The sequence below is a fragment of the Cyprinodon tularosa genome, unplaced genomic scaffold (assembly GCF_016077235.1).
Source record: "Cyprinodon tularosa strain WSP-4 unplaced genomic scaffold, ASM1607723v1 ctg114, whole genome shotgun sequence".
Classification (NCBI taxonomy): Eukaryota; Metazoa; Chordata; class Actinopteri; order Cyprinodontiformes; family Cyprinodontidae; genus Cyprinodon; species Cyprinodon tularosa.
This window is the reverse complement of record NW_024037937.1, coordinates 1,136,220-1,150,487: the sequence shown is the minus strand read 5'-3', so window position 1 is coordinate 1,150,487 and position 14,268 is coordinate 1,136,220. Positions and strand designations below refer to the sequence as shown.

Here is a 14,268-nt window from a genome sequence, read left to right as displayed (position 1 = left end):
TACTTCATGAGCAACGGCTGGATTCCAGTCAGCTGTCCTGTTGTTGTTTTCAATGAGGTGACTTCTCCTCTGAACCTCCCTTCATGGATTAGGAAGAAATATCTACTCCTGATATATTAATAATTCATCGCTTTGTATTTTCTTAAAATTTTTGATTTCCATCTGCTTTTGTCTCCTAGCGATATAAAAAGTCCTTCCCTCCCATCTAATCTCAGACACAAAGGCGTCAACAAACTCCTGTCAGAAAGTCTTAAAATTCAAACAGGCTTGTGAGTAACTACAATGAGCCGGAGCTGTAACTGCTTCTGAGTGAAATATTCATGACTGACAAGCCTCATTTGGTTTGGTGATGTCGACAGCTGATGCCAGCTTTCACTTTCCCCGGACAGAAGACGGCCCACGTGGGAACGCTCCAGTAGGAGCTGTTAAAAAACGCTGCCCTTGAAATGGCATCTTATAGCAGTGGCATGCTACCATAAACTATGGGAACGGTCCGCGGTGCAAAGCCCCACCGCATAATGGCCGTTTGACAGCCACACAGGGACTGTTGGAAGCTAGTTTGCACGTAATATGTAGGCCAGGGCTTTAGTTGGCACATAAACAAGAGACTGCTGCTGCAGCACCTCTATGTGCACCAGCAGGTACAGGTGCTGGTCATAAAATTAGAATATCATGAAAAAGTAGATTGATTTCAGTAATTCCATTTAAAAAGTGAAACTTGTATATTATATTCATACATTACATACAAACTCATATATTTCAGATGTTTATTTTGTTTAATTTTGATGATTACAAATGACAACAAATGAAAATCTCAAATTCATCATATCAGAAAATTAGAATATTACTGAAGACCAATAAAAACAAAGGATTTATAGAAATGTTGGCCAACTGAAAAGTATGAACATGAAAAGTATGAGCATGTACAGCACTCAGTATTTAGTTGGGCCTCCTTTGGCCTGTATTACTGCAGCAATGCGGCGTGGCATGGGGTCGATCAGTCTGTGGCACTGCTCAGGTGTTATGATAGCCCAGGTTGCTCTAATAGTGGCTTTTAGCTCTTCTGAATTGTTGGGTCTGGTGTATTGCATCTTCTTCATCACAATACCCCATAGATTTTCTATGGGGTTAAGGTCAGGAGAGTTTGCTGGCCAATTAAGAACAGGGATACCATGGTCCTTCAACCAGGTACTGGTAGCTTTGGCACTGTGTGCAGGTGCCAAGTCCTGTTGGAAAATGAAATCTGCATCTCCAAAAAGTTGGTCAGCTGCAGGAAGCATGAAGTGCTCTAAAACTTCCTGGTATGTGGCTGCGTTGACCCTGGACCTCAGAAAACACAATGGACCAACACCAGTAGATGACATGGCACCCCAAACCATCACTGACTGTGGAAACTTTACACTGGACTTCAAGCAACGTGGATGAAGTGCCTCTCTTCTTTTCCTCCAGACTCTGGGACCTTGATTTCCAAAGGAAATGCAAAATTTACTTTCATCAGAGAACATGACTTTGGACCACTCACCAGCAGTCCAGTCCTGTTTCTCTTTAGCCCAGGCAAGACGCTTCTGACGCTGTCTGTGGTTCAAGAGTGGCTTGACACAAGGAATGCGACAGCAGAAACCCATGTCTTTCATACGTCTGTGTGTGGTGGTTCTTGAAGCACTCACTCCAGCTGCAGTCCACTCTTTGTGAATCTCCCCCACATTTTTGAATGGGTTTTGTTTCACAATCCTCTCCAGGGTGCGGTTATCTCTCTTGCTTGTACACTTTTTTCGACCACATCTTTTCCTTCCCTTTGCCTCTCTATTAATGTGCTTGGACACTGAGCTCTGTGAACAGCCAGCCTCTTTAGCGATGACCTTTTGTGTCTTGCCCTCCTTGTGCAAGGTGTCGATGGTCGTCTTTTGGACAACTGTCAAGTCAGCAGTCTTCCCCATGATTGTGTAGCCTATAGAACTAGACTGAAAGACCATTTAAAGGCTTTTGCAGGTGGTTTGAGTTAATTAGCTGATTAGAGTGTGGCACCAGGGGCCATCAATTTTGAACCTTTTCACAATATTCTAATTTTCTGATATGATGAATTTGAGATTTTCATTTGTTGTCATTTGTAATCATCAAAATTAAACAAAATAAACATCTGAAATATATGAGTTTGTATGTAATGTATGAATATAATATACAAGTTTCACTTTTTAAATGGAATTACTGAAATCAATCCACTTTTTCATCACTGCAAAAAATATAAATCTCAATAAGTTATTTTTTCTTAAAATAAGTGTGTTTTTCCTTGATTTGAGGAGATAAGTAAGACACTTTGCCAATGGAACAAGACAATTTCCTTTTAAAATAAGAAAAAACTATTTTATCGTCTTATTTCAAGTAAATATTATCTAACTATCTTATTTTAAGAGGGAAAATACTCATTCCATTGGCAAATCATCTTATTTACCTGCTCAAATTAAGGCTAAATATACTTAATTTAAGCCATTTTTTACTTATTTCTGGATTGTTTTTGCAGTGTTGCGGGGAGGGGTGTTAGCAAGCATTAAGCCATGATGAGCTTTTTTTGTCTTTTAAAGACAAAGTTTGTTCTGTGTTGTCTCAAAGGATACCACTAGCAATAGTTCAACCTGCTTCATTAAAAGAAAATAATAATTTCCATATGTTGTGACTTGCAGTATTTGCTCATTAGTGCAACAACTGGAGCAGCTTTAATTGTTCCACAGCGATTCAAGCTATAGAAGAAGAGACATGGCCAATGATTTTTGCAACAAACTCATTTCCTAGACTGAAAACAGGACTCTATTTATACATGTTGTCTCTCAGCAAAAAAGGTCATGGGTTCAAATCCCAACTATTGATTTTTCTGCATTAGTTTGCTTTGTTCTCTTCATTTTTATTAGCTTCAAAACTAGCATCTTGGATGTATTTGTTGCACTATATTCTCCTATGAGATTAAGTTTTTGTATGCGGTTGTTTGTTACCCTGACGACCCATCCTCTCACTATGAACCCGACCCAATGTGCCTCTGCACAGACACTGATGAATGGATGTTTATACATTCAGAAACTGGCTGTTAAATGAACAAAATGCAGGAAAAGGCGCCATCTAGTGGTTGGAAATAAGTACCACAGCCAATTTCTCTCTTCCCTTTTAACCATTTCTATACATCTCAGTAAATCAGAATATCACCAAATATTAATTTCTTGTTTATTCCGTTTAAAAGGTAAAAATTCTAATTTTTTAATTATCATACACAGAGTTTAATTTTGTTCATTTTGATGTGTGCGCAGCTTATGAAAACCCCTATTTTTTTATTTTAGAAAAGACTGCTATATATAAGGCTAGTTTAACATGTCCATTCATTTTAATTTTGGAGCTCCTTTTGTGGCCTGGAGGTGCTCAGCCACCTTTGCTTGATGTAATACAGACCTTCAGCTCGTCTGCACTGTTGGGCCAGCCGATCCTTATCTCGAAAATATTTAGAAGATTCTCGTAGGGTTCAAGTCATGTCGTTTTATTTGCTTTAGATAAACTTATTTCAGTTGCAAAACTACTGAATAAGCCTTCTGTTTCTTTCCGCACAACTTTCTATGAACATGCCTGTCCAGAAATGACGTGGAAAAACTTTAAACCAAAAAAAGGTTTTAAGAGTAAAATTGGTGTTTATCAGATTCTTTTTCACATCTGTTTCAGTTTCCGATTTTATATGTTTACATTTCTCTTTTTCAAATTGAGATATGGAACTGCATTATTTTCAAACTACATTTTACAGATCACTTTTGCTGACTTATTTTGCAGGTTTTCTGGTGTGTCCGGCACAGATCTCTTCGCCTGTTCATAACACAAACTTTTTCTCAGCCTATTAGCAATAAACAGCATCAAAAGAGCGTTGTGTGACCTGGGATGATGCAGAGACCAAGGATGTCATTGAAGTTTGGGCGGAGGATGCTATCCAGGCACATAAGTTCTTAAATATTATGTTTTGTTTGCTTAATTCCCGCCTTGAGAGCTGTAGTATCATGGGCTGCTGATACGAGGTGAGGAACCGTGCTAGGGTGATGTGAAAATAGTTATGAAGAACCAACCTCGGCATGATTAACTGATCCAAGCTAGGTCCGAACTCGGCATAGATCCGTTTCAGAGGGTCAATGTAAATTGGGCACTAGACGATCAGTGCAGTCCCCAATCAAAAGACACAGGAGGCTGGCTGGCTGTTGACTTTTACATCAGTACTGCGGCGCGCCCTAGACGTGAAAGTTATTGGTCTAGCTTCCCTAGAAGCCAAAAGTTACAGTGTGCCTTTAAATAACAATTATATCCATGTAGATATTTAACAAAGTTTAAAGAATTATTATTTGTTTTTTTAAGGTGATGTATCATATGCAGCTTTAAATGTGTTTTATTAATCCAAAATGGTGGCCACAAGGCCTCTGATTATTAAAGATGCAGCCCTCTTATCACTGCTTAAACCATAATATGACCAAAGCATAATATTCCAAATTATTGTCTTGTCTTATTTCATATTTCTGGCAAAGTTCATTTTGGTTTATAATGAGCTGTAATTAAAATTAAGCAAATGTTAACACTTGAAAAGTCTTATTGTGTTTGATGATCCTGCATGATAGGAATTTTAAAAAATAGAAATGTGCCTGTTCATTTCTTTTGTCTACTTACCTTAAACATGTTTCAGTCCATTTCTTTGCTTCCTTAATAATATTTCGCAGTGATCGACATAAAGCTGGACAGACCCCAGGAGCCCCAGACCACCGAAAGCGGCTGCTCCTGTTAGTGCTGAGGCTCCGTCATGGGATTCCACCATCTGCACCACACCGCTTGTTACGTTGCTTTCTATTGGTTAACTTGCTGTTGACTTTGCACGTTAAGATCCTGGTTTCTTCACCCGACCGCCGGTCATTGGTTGAAACTAGCAATATGTGAAATTGGGTCTTCTTTGTCAACAAAAATGCCAAAAAAAAAAAAAAAAAGAAACTTGGTGAAACTGGGGGGGGGGGGGGGGGGGAATCAAATATCCCCATTCTGAGAATAGATTCATTTTTTTTAATGGGGGAAGTAAAAGCCTTCCTTGTCGTTTTGTTTCCTGTTTTTTTTGCATTATCAGATGAATCCCTCTGGAAGTTTGTTTCCATCTTTAGGGACAAGAACACTGAGAGCCTGAAGAACAGACAGGTTGTATGACGAAACAATTTTGAGAAATCACACGGATCCTGATCTGTATAGATTTTCCACACATCATAACTCTTCTTCAGTATCTCAGAATTAATTACGGAACAGCCAGTCACAACCTTCCTGCCTGTAGCCCTGCTGGTACCCACACATTTGTATTTCAGACATCAAGGATCAGTCTGAACTGTCGAGTCCAGAGTTAGTATGTACTGCATGCCTAGTTGTAAAGCATAGGTACCATCTACCTGTAAACACAAGTAAAAAAAAAAAAAAGTAATATCCCACCGGCGACATGATGCGCTGCGTCCACAGCATTCTAGGAGCTGGGTTTGTATACTTGACTTCTTACCACTTAATTTTTTATTTTATTTTTTGCTCTTTCCGTGTTGTAAATTTGTGCTTTTTGTATCAACCTCATTCGAACACAGCTCCACTGAGGGCCACTTCACTTCACTCCCACTGCATCCCGGCTCCTCATAGAACAACTTCAGTTTTTATGTCACAGATAGTGTCCAGTTCCTGTTAATTAGCAGTGATGGAGTCCATCCCGCAGCCATGTATCGGTGAACACAGTTCGCTTTGTGCAGACAGATCATCCACACCCTCAACATCTCTTTCCTGTTTCCTCACCGACTAATGACTAATTTGCACATGTAGACCTTTCAGGTTATTACGAAGTTGTACGGTGGCTTAATTCAAAAATGTGTTTGTTAATGAACTTGTTGCACAATGTGTTTCCACATCTGGGTTTTCTTTGCTGCTTGTGTTAAAACTGAATGAAATCTTGACATTAAGGAATGTTAATTTCCTTCCCTCCTTAGGGGGCAGCTATCTTAACATTCTGGTGGTGAACTCAGCTAGTGCTAAAAAAAAAAAACACTACTTGGATTTGACGTGTCTTTGATGTGAAGTCTTTACAGCACTTTTGCAGAATGTGTTTTAGATTTAGAGTCAAAACATAAACTGTTTTAGGAAAATGTTCATTGTTAATATCCATACAATTTGGAGTAGTTCGCGCTAGATCAGAAGCATTGACTTCGGAGTTGTTTTCACACATCTATTTATGGAGTACTCTTCTAGAAAACAAACACCCTCTAACCAACATATTGAGCCAAATAATAATGCTTAAATGTTGCAGGATTTCTTTACCAGGAGACAGACCAAAATAAAGTGCCATTGAAGCTCTGTGTGGATTTATTTCACAACAGGATGTTCTAAGTTCCTTACTCTACAACCTTGTAATAAGACCAATTTTTGGAAACTCAAGAGTAATAGTTCATGATGGTACAAAAGGTACAAAAATAAAGTCCACCTCATACCATTTCAGCATTTCACAGAGATGGACTTAAATGAGATCTTTACCTGTCAGAGAAGGGGGTGGTGGTGGTCTCCCTGCAGACTTTTGTCATTGTGTCATTACAGATCAATGCATTGAACCGGATTAGTGCTGAACCGGTTCCCATTCACACTGTACAGACATCTAGCATGTCTCTCCAAAAGGTTAATAAAGATGTCTTATTACCAACCTTATCCCAGAGTTTCTTTTGTACTTCTTTAATTTCCCGATCATTTGATGTGATTTAAATAGTAATAAAGAATTAATAGATTTATGCTTGTTTCTTGAAATAAAACCCTGAAATAATATTACTGTCACAAGTTGTCACTGAGTGTGCTCTATATCTGTGAGAACCCCGGGGACCGAGGTGTGTCCAGTAAAATAACCAAATGTTAGCTTTCCCCATCAGCCATATAGATTAACCTTACAGCAGGGGTCTGCAGCCTATGGTCCCGGGGGCCGCAAGTGGCTCTTTAGACACTCAACCATGGTTCTTCATAACTTAATAAAAATTGACACCAATTATTAGTGTTGCACCGGTATTGGCAAGTACCAACAAATAGGGCACTGATACCATTTTAAGAGCCAAAAGTTCAACTATTGTCACCCGATCCAGGTAGGCAAAAAGTTCTACTGGATTCACTTTGTATTAGTCTTTTTCCTGCTTCACAAAGGTAGGCAGCAGCGTGACAAAGCCATGGTGGCAATTATTTTACATCCAAGTAGTATGCAGTTCTCCATATATACACACACACACACACATCAATTTCAAACAGATGGTATCGGCCGATACTGCACAGCCAGGTATCGACGCAAAAAATGGCATCAGTGCAACACTACTAATTACAGCAGAATTTTTTTTTTTTTTTTATTGGGGAAAAAATGTCAAAGTTGCCCTCTCAGCCCAGGTGAGATGGTTAGAAGAGTCTTAAAGTTCAGTTTAAATCATCTACAATTAGTGATATAATTCTGGAGCTACTAAAAGATAATTACTGAGCATCTACATGCTTGCATATTTCTTGGTGTTTTTATTACTTTTCTTTCTTGAGTCAATATTTCTATATTATTGGATAGGTTCTCCCTTGGTTTTTCCCCCCGTTTAATATTTTCTCCCTCAGCCTGAGCCTTTGGTTGGTTATTAGATTCCTTTCACCTGTGTCTCCTCCTTTTTTCTATTGTCTGCATCTGTTTCTTTCATTATTCAAGATTTCATTACTTAGATTCAGATTAGATTTGTTTCTGAATATTATCTGTTCATCTGCTTTGGAGGCCCCACATATCTAGCTTTGTTCTTGATATTTTATTTATTTTTTTATATTACTAATATAAGTTAATGATACAGACTGACAAATTTTTAATATTTGTCTCATAGTGCGCAATAGTTTGTAGATTTTTCTGAGGCCTGAACATCAGTTAACAAGTTCAGGTATTTTAACATAAAATATAGTTATGATGAATACAAATGTTTTTTTGTTTTTTTACAATAAAAAAATAGAAGATAAACAAATACTTCCCTAAATGTGGAAAATGCACATTTTCAAAGCCTTTGTTCCTCATATCTTAGAGGGGAATCTACAAGATTTTGATGTCAAAATTGTAAATTTTCAAAGCATTATAATTTTTATCAAATGTGAGTTCAACCTTTTCAACCTTTTATAATTATTTTAAACAGTTAAAGGTTGTAAAGCAGTCTACATACAGCTTGCATACCCATGTAATTTTGCTGTTCCATGTAATTATACACATAGATATTAATGTCTTATACACTGGCAATAAAAGTAAGAACAAGGGTTAGTCTCAATGTCCAAATTTAGTCCAATAAGCGATTTCATTCGCCCTGCTTGGTGTCTTATTGGTTATAAATAGGGTCCAATGTGGATGGGGAGGGGGTGTGTTAATCCAGGTGTTTCCCTGCCTCAAATTAGAGATCAACCAGCCTCTACAGACATTCATGGCTGCTGTAGCGGTTTTAATTTTCCTTTTATTAGTTATTTCAAAAACAAACGAAAAATCAAAAAGAAATTAAAAACTGAGCAGGTTGGATTTATGATGAGTGCAAAAAGGTTTCATATATTTAACTAAAGAAATAGCAAAAGACAGATTAAAATAATGAAAAACAGCAGTGAGTGTTTGTTTGTCCCAGGTGCACTTTGCCTCCTCACTGGAGAGAGACACCATGTCTGGATGTTTTGTCTTCCATTCGTCTTTCATTCCTGCAAATTAATAAGGATCAAAAAGTGGAGGTATATATGTTTACATGTGTCCACATCTTCTTTAGCTTAACTCTTTGTTGTAAAGCAACACAAACAAGGTGACTGTTTGTGTGGATTAATCATACCAACACAGGATGCATTTTACTTAATTTTCTGAGCTAATCTTGGTAAATAATTGCACAATGTTGTTGTCAAATAATGTCCTAAATATGTCGGGCATCCAGAGCTGTCTGTATTTTGGCAAAGTTTATCATTAAACCTTAATAATAATAGAACAATAAAATGATCATTTCTGTCTGATAAACTACTTCTCTGAGAGCTTACTGCCGATTAAGGGTATGAAATTTACAGAGGACATATTTATTGTTTATATACTAATAAAAACCTTCATAGTTAGTATGTTTTTATACAATAATTATTGAAAGATTATTTCTGCCACTTGTGTGTGAACTGAGGTCACATTCATCTATAATATAACACTTTATGTTTAGATCAACAGCAACATTATTATTATTTATTTTCTTATTAATTATTATTATTTACGTTTTATTCTTACGTTTTTGTTTATAAACATGGTTAGTTCATCTGGCTTTTTGTTTTATGTGAAATTCTTTCATTTTAATACTTAAGGCAGTTCTAAGTTTTAATATCTACTTTAATTTCATGCTTTTTTTTAACATAAATGATCCCTGACTGCTTCCTTTAGAGATGTTAAAGCTGTTCTTTGTTTACACGATGCTTTAAAATAATAAATATATAAATATATTTATTTATAATAAATATATTTATATATAATATGTTTTCAACCTAAACCTAAAGTCTGTGGGTTTAATATTCATCGAAATCGACCACCTTTCATTTCAGGACCAACTTCCAGGCATTGATCATCATAACGGAGGCGCCCCCATGCAGTGTTGTACTCTTACACTCTGGGGAATGATGAAATGCTGTCCAGTGTCATACAAAGTACATAAACTTTGCTGATACTGAAAATTAGATCAAACTTCCCATGGCCTAAATGTATAAAAGAAAAGAAAAAAAAAAAACGTTTTGAGGACAGAGACATTTTTATGTGTTTCCCCCTCCTTTCCTCTATTGTCACCCTGGGAAACAGCCCATATGGTTCCTATCTAAATCTTAAGCTGACTGCAAACACAACATTAACCTTTGCCCCCCGATCATGATGACCCCACCAGCTCTGTAATAATTATGTTTGCTTTAGCTGAAAGAGGGGCCCCAAATTACATTCTGCTTTGGGCTGCATCCAGCCTGGAGCCGGCCCTGCTTCCGAAAGTAGGAATATTTGTAACCCGACTGGGAGTTCCATCCTTCCCAGTTCGACCTTAATCCCAGTAACCAGCAGTACAGGGAACTCAGGATGAGTCAGAAAACGTGTTGGGAAACAGAAACCAGGCATAGCTTGTCTCTGCAGGTTTACTCACGTAGTCCATTCTACCAGTGCACAGATTTTTACGTGCACTGTAACGGAAATAATAAAAAATTCTCATTTTAGTACAGTGACAACACTTAACTTCCTTTTATTTTATAACTAGGCTTTAGAAAAACTAATCAAAGTAGTTCACAGAAAAACAATAATTGTTTTTTTTGCAAATTTGTGCAAATGTGGCTCTAAAAAATTGGCGCCCATGCATTCAGGCCCTAACAAATCCACCATTTCCAACTGCGTCAAAAGTTCGTCTATATAACAGCTAAGCCGTTCTGTGAAGGGCAGAGGGTTCTACAGACATGAGTGAACAGACAGCATAATATTGACCACAGAACATGGCGACAGATCAGGGAGAAACTCCTAGAGACGTCTGATGCAGCATACCAAGCTTCAAGTCAGATCCAGATGTTATATGTAGTCTAAATCAAACAAGCCTTTAAATACAATCTCACAATATTAAACATGGTGGGGGCTGCATTATGCTGTGGGAATAGTTTCCTGCAGCATGAATTAAAAAAAAAAGAAACTTAAAAACAATCCACTGGACTTTGTTTTCAAGTTTGAAAACATTTCACTTCCCATCCAGGAAGTTTTTTCAATTCAAAATGTCAGGAATATTGTTACCTGCAGCATGAAAAGTTTAAGGTAAAATTTTATAATGAAAAGATCTCAAAGAAATCATTTCCATGTGTGATAAAATGGCCTAGTTAACATCCATCCATTAATACAACTAAGAGTTTAAGCTTTAGGAAATACCTGAAGCTTCCTGAAGCACATTTATATATTAAAAATTGTCAAATGTTCTCCTTCCACTTCATACTTATGCTGTAATTTGTGTTGCTCTATCACAGGGGTTCCCAAAGTGGGGGTCAGGACACAATCACGGTGAGGTATATGTATGGAGAGCCAAAATACATCATGAAATATATAAATGTCCCATTTAATAAGTAGAAATTAAAAGGCTGTGCAGCGTGCTGCAGCAGCAGGTTTTGAAGGAGTACTGTCTCTTTAAGAGATTCCCAGCAGATGCAGTCTGTTTGCCAAACCAGTGAGACAACTAACGGATTTCTCTCTGCACTGACCTTAATATGAGTGAAGCGCCACAGGTTCTGCTTAAACATGGCTTCAAAATGAGATTTAACTCCTAGATCCCCCCCTTCCCCCCTTTTTTTTTGGTCTCCTGACAGCAGACACAAAAAAAATCCAAGACGAGCGTAGACTGAGGCAGGAGGGAACAAAGGCCAGCTCCATGAAAGTGCTGATCCAGTCCTCTGATATTATCTGACATAAATAAATTTGCCAGATGCTTGATGAATGAAGATCATAATCCACTTTCACGGCTGACTGAATGTTTTGTATAAAGCACTTTTTTGTGTGTTTCCTGTCCTCAGACGTTCTGCTCACATTATCATATTAAATAAATAAAACAGGTTTTATTTTTTCTGTTTTAGGCATCATGAAAGTAGTAGTTTGGAGTCGAGATTCTTTTGATCCAGAAAAAAAACTTCCAAGTCAAATAAAACAACAGTTTATTTAAAAATAGTTTAATTACAAACTCTTTGTCGACAAACTAACATAAATAAAGGATAAGTTACGTTCAGTAATGAGGAGCCAGACCATCTGCTCTGAGGGGGTCTTGGTGGTTTTAGCCCCACTGGGACAGCTGAACTAAATCCCACAGCACCAGCTGGGAGAATTAATCCTGGTAGAAATGAAGTGAAGACCAGCCACCTTCAGAAAACTAACAAACAGGGTTTGCTTTTTCTTTTTTTTTTTTCCTTTTCTTTGCTGTAAAATGTAATTCCTTAAAAGATATCATCCGCTGAGAGTCTGCGCCATGATTTCATTTCTCTAAAGAAAGAAAAAACAAACAAAAAAAGTTATCAGTTTCCTTCCTGCTTTAAATAATCTGCTGTAATCTGCCTGCAGAGGATAAATAAATAAACTCACACGTTGCTGTCAGGGATGATGGTCTCCCGCTGCTGCTTGGTCCAGCTGAACCTCCTGAAGATGGCCGGCAGTCTGAGCCTCGTGGAAGAAGGCCTGGAGGAACCGCTGCAACATATAATGAGACGGGACAGAGAGTTGAGCTGCTGTGACAGAATGCGGCACCACAGAGGAGTTTGGGTGCTAATGGGAAGTCTGTGGACAAATCAGCAGCTTGACACTGAAGTGTTACTGCCTGGGTATGTGGGGAATTCTTAAATTCAGCCCACAGCGTTTGGTTCCTAGAAAGAAGCCCCCATATTTATGTTATCTTTGTGTAGAGTCAAGACAAAACAGTCATGGAAAATCAATTACCAGGGAAGACTAAAATAGATGTTTTTTCAGTAAAAGTTGTTTCCTTTCATAAACCCACCACTCTGCTTGTAATGAGGGCTGCTGTTTAGCCTCCATCCTCTCCACCTCGGCTCTTCCTTTCTCTCCATCCTCCTCCTCCTCTGTCAGCAGCTGTGGTATCTGCTCCCACAGCTTGCTGTTGACCCACAGGGCCTCCGGCAGGCTGAGGCCTCTGCCTATGCAGGTCACCCGGCGGCACAGGGGGCAGGCCACGGTGAGGAGGCCGCTCCTGACCCGGGATATGGTCTCCAGGCACAGCTCGCAGAAGGTGTGTCTGCAGTGGAGCACCCGGGGGATCCTGTCTGTGCGGGAGTAAGGCAGGAGGCAGACACTGCACTCGCCATCCTCACACAGGACCATGGTGGAGCTCAGACTGGGCGTTTCTTTCCTCGTCCTGCTGGGAATCCCTGAGGGGGATCAGAGAGGACGTGTCAAAGCAGGTGACAGCCGTTGATCAAGATACCGGGTTTCACTAGAGAAGCAAATTGCGCAACAACATTTTTCACTAAACTGGAAATTTAATATAAATAAAAAGATACTTAAACTCAAGCTTAGGAAATTTTACAATCAAAGCTTAAAAATGATGATGGAAAGATATGAAAGCATTAAACACCTGTAAAAAGTCTAATAATATTTAAAACTAAGAATTAACTTTACAGTAGTATCCTTGTACTTACACTTGACCCTTGTTTGGAGCTGATTCCTCTGCTCTCTGTGGTTCAGTGTCACTTTCTGTGAGAAAGCCCGGCTCGTCTGCCTCCTGTTAGGATTGTCTGCACAGCTTTTGGGGGCGGAACATAAATGTCTCTCTCTTTTATTTCTCCCGGACCTAAGCCCTCCCAGCAACAGCTGGGGGAGCAGAGAGGTGGAGACGCTCTTTGTTTGGCGTTTTGACAGCAAGCAGGTGGAGAGACAGGGCAGAAAGGAAAGGGGTAAGGAGGGGGTGTGGAAAGAATGGGAGGAAGAGCTGCTGAAGCTTTCTGGTATTAACAGAGGGCTTGGTGAGTTTTATGTATACCAAAAAAACAACTTTGAAAAAGAACTCGCAATAGAAACTATAGATAAAGGGAGAAAAACAATAATAAAAACGGGGCTCGTCCGGGATTTGAACCCGGGACCTCTCGCACCCAAAGCGAGAATCATACCCCTAGACCAACGAGCCACACGTACGAACTATCACCACAGAGTCTTTATCCCCACACATATTTCTACGTGCAGGCATACTCTATTTTTTGCTATTTTGTTTTGTGAAAAACGACCCCCCTCCCCGCCAGAGAAAGCCCGTTTGTATCAGTGCGAAACGGTCCATGGAAGACAGTTCAGTTTTGTTCTTTTAAGTCAAGTGGAAGGAGGAATCAATTTACAGGCATGAGACGGACAGCGAAGCGGCATATCATCATTAACCTCAGTTTCAAAAATATTTTGGATTTTGGCGTATTTTCATGGTCATATTTCATAAAAAAAACAAACTAAAAGGAAAGCATTGCTTTATCAACAAGGTAATTTATAGCGTATATTTATCTATATAGCTGTAGAAACGCGTGGTATAAAGCTTCTTACGTCATAGAAATACAAAGAAAACCCGGAAAATAGCAACGGTACAGGTCATCAAAAGAGGGCTCGTCCGGGATTTGAACCCGGGACCTCTCGCACCCGAAGCGAGAATCATACCCCTAGACCAACGAGCCACGTGTCCTTACAAAACACATATGAGATATAATAGATGCGGCTCGCCGGACGAGATC

At 38.9% G+C, this 14,268-nt stretch overlaps 2 protein-coding genes and 2 non-coding genes across 7 annotated transcripts in view; 1 reads left to right on the top strand and 3 right to left on the bottom strand.

Annotated features, from left to right (window-relative positions):
- rab6ba (RAB6B, member RAS oncogene family a) overlaps nt 1-5,010 on the top strand; it is a 93,024-nt gene extending 88,014 nt beyond the window's left edge. For both annotated transcript variants that reach the window (XM_038304253.1, XM_038304263.1), the window contains exon 8: nt 4,728-5,010. In XM_038304253.1, coding sequence (XP_038160181.1) covers nt 4,728-4,792 — 65 coding nt within the window. In that variant the 3' untranslated portion in view covers nt 4,793-5,010. The remainder of the gene's footprint in view (nt 1-4,727) is intronic.
- Nucleotides 5,011-11,957: 6,947 nt separating this feature from the next.
- Nucleotides 11,958-13,598, bottom strand: im:7152348 (uncharacterized protein LOC559250 homolog). Of its 3 annotated transcripts, none has more exons than XM_038304242.1 (4): nt 13,201-13,598; nt 12,543-12,917; nt 12,134-12,238; nt 11,958-12,034 (listed from the first exon to the last, which is right to left on the bottom strand). In XM_038304242.1, exons 2-4 carry the CDS (start codon nt 12,881-12,883, stop codon nt 11,989-11,991), a joined length of 492 nt encoding a protein of 163 aa, XP_038160170.1. In that variant the 5' UTR covers nt 12,884-12,917; nt 13,201-13,598; the 3' UTR covers nt 11,958-11,988. The 3 variants fall into 3 exon arrangements, with proteins under 3 accessions (XP_038160170.1, XP_038160154.1, XP_038160162.1); XM_038304226.1 differs by having other exon boundaries at nt 12,543-12,995; nt 13,201-13,592; XM_038304234.1 differs by having other exon boundaries at nt 12,543-12,930; nt 13,201-13,591.
- A 15-nt stretch (nt 13,599-13,613) lies between these two features.
- On the bottom strand, nt 13,614-13,685 carry trnap-ugg. The gene has a single exon. It is a non-coding gene; the product is annotated as a tRNA-Pro (tRNA).
- Nucleotides 13,686-14,139: 454 nt separating this feature from the next.
- Nucleotides 14,140-14,211, bottom strand: trnap-cgg. Its single transcript has one exon. It is a non-coding gene; the product is annotated as a tRNA-Pro (tRNA).
- Nucleotides 14,212-14,268: the final 57 nt, after the last annotated feature.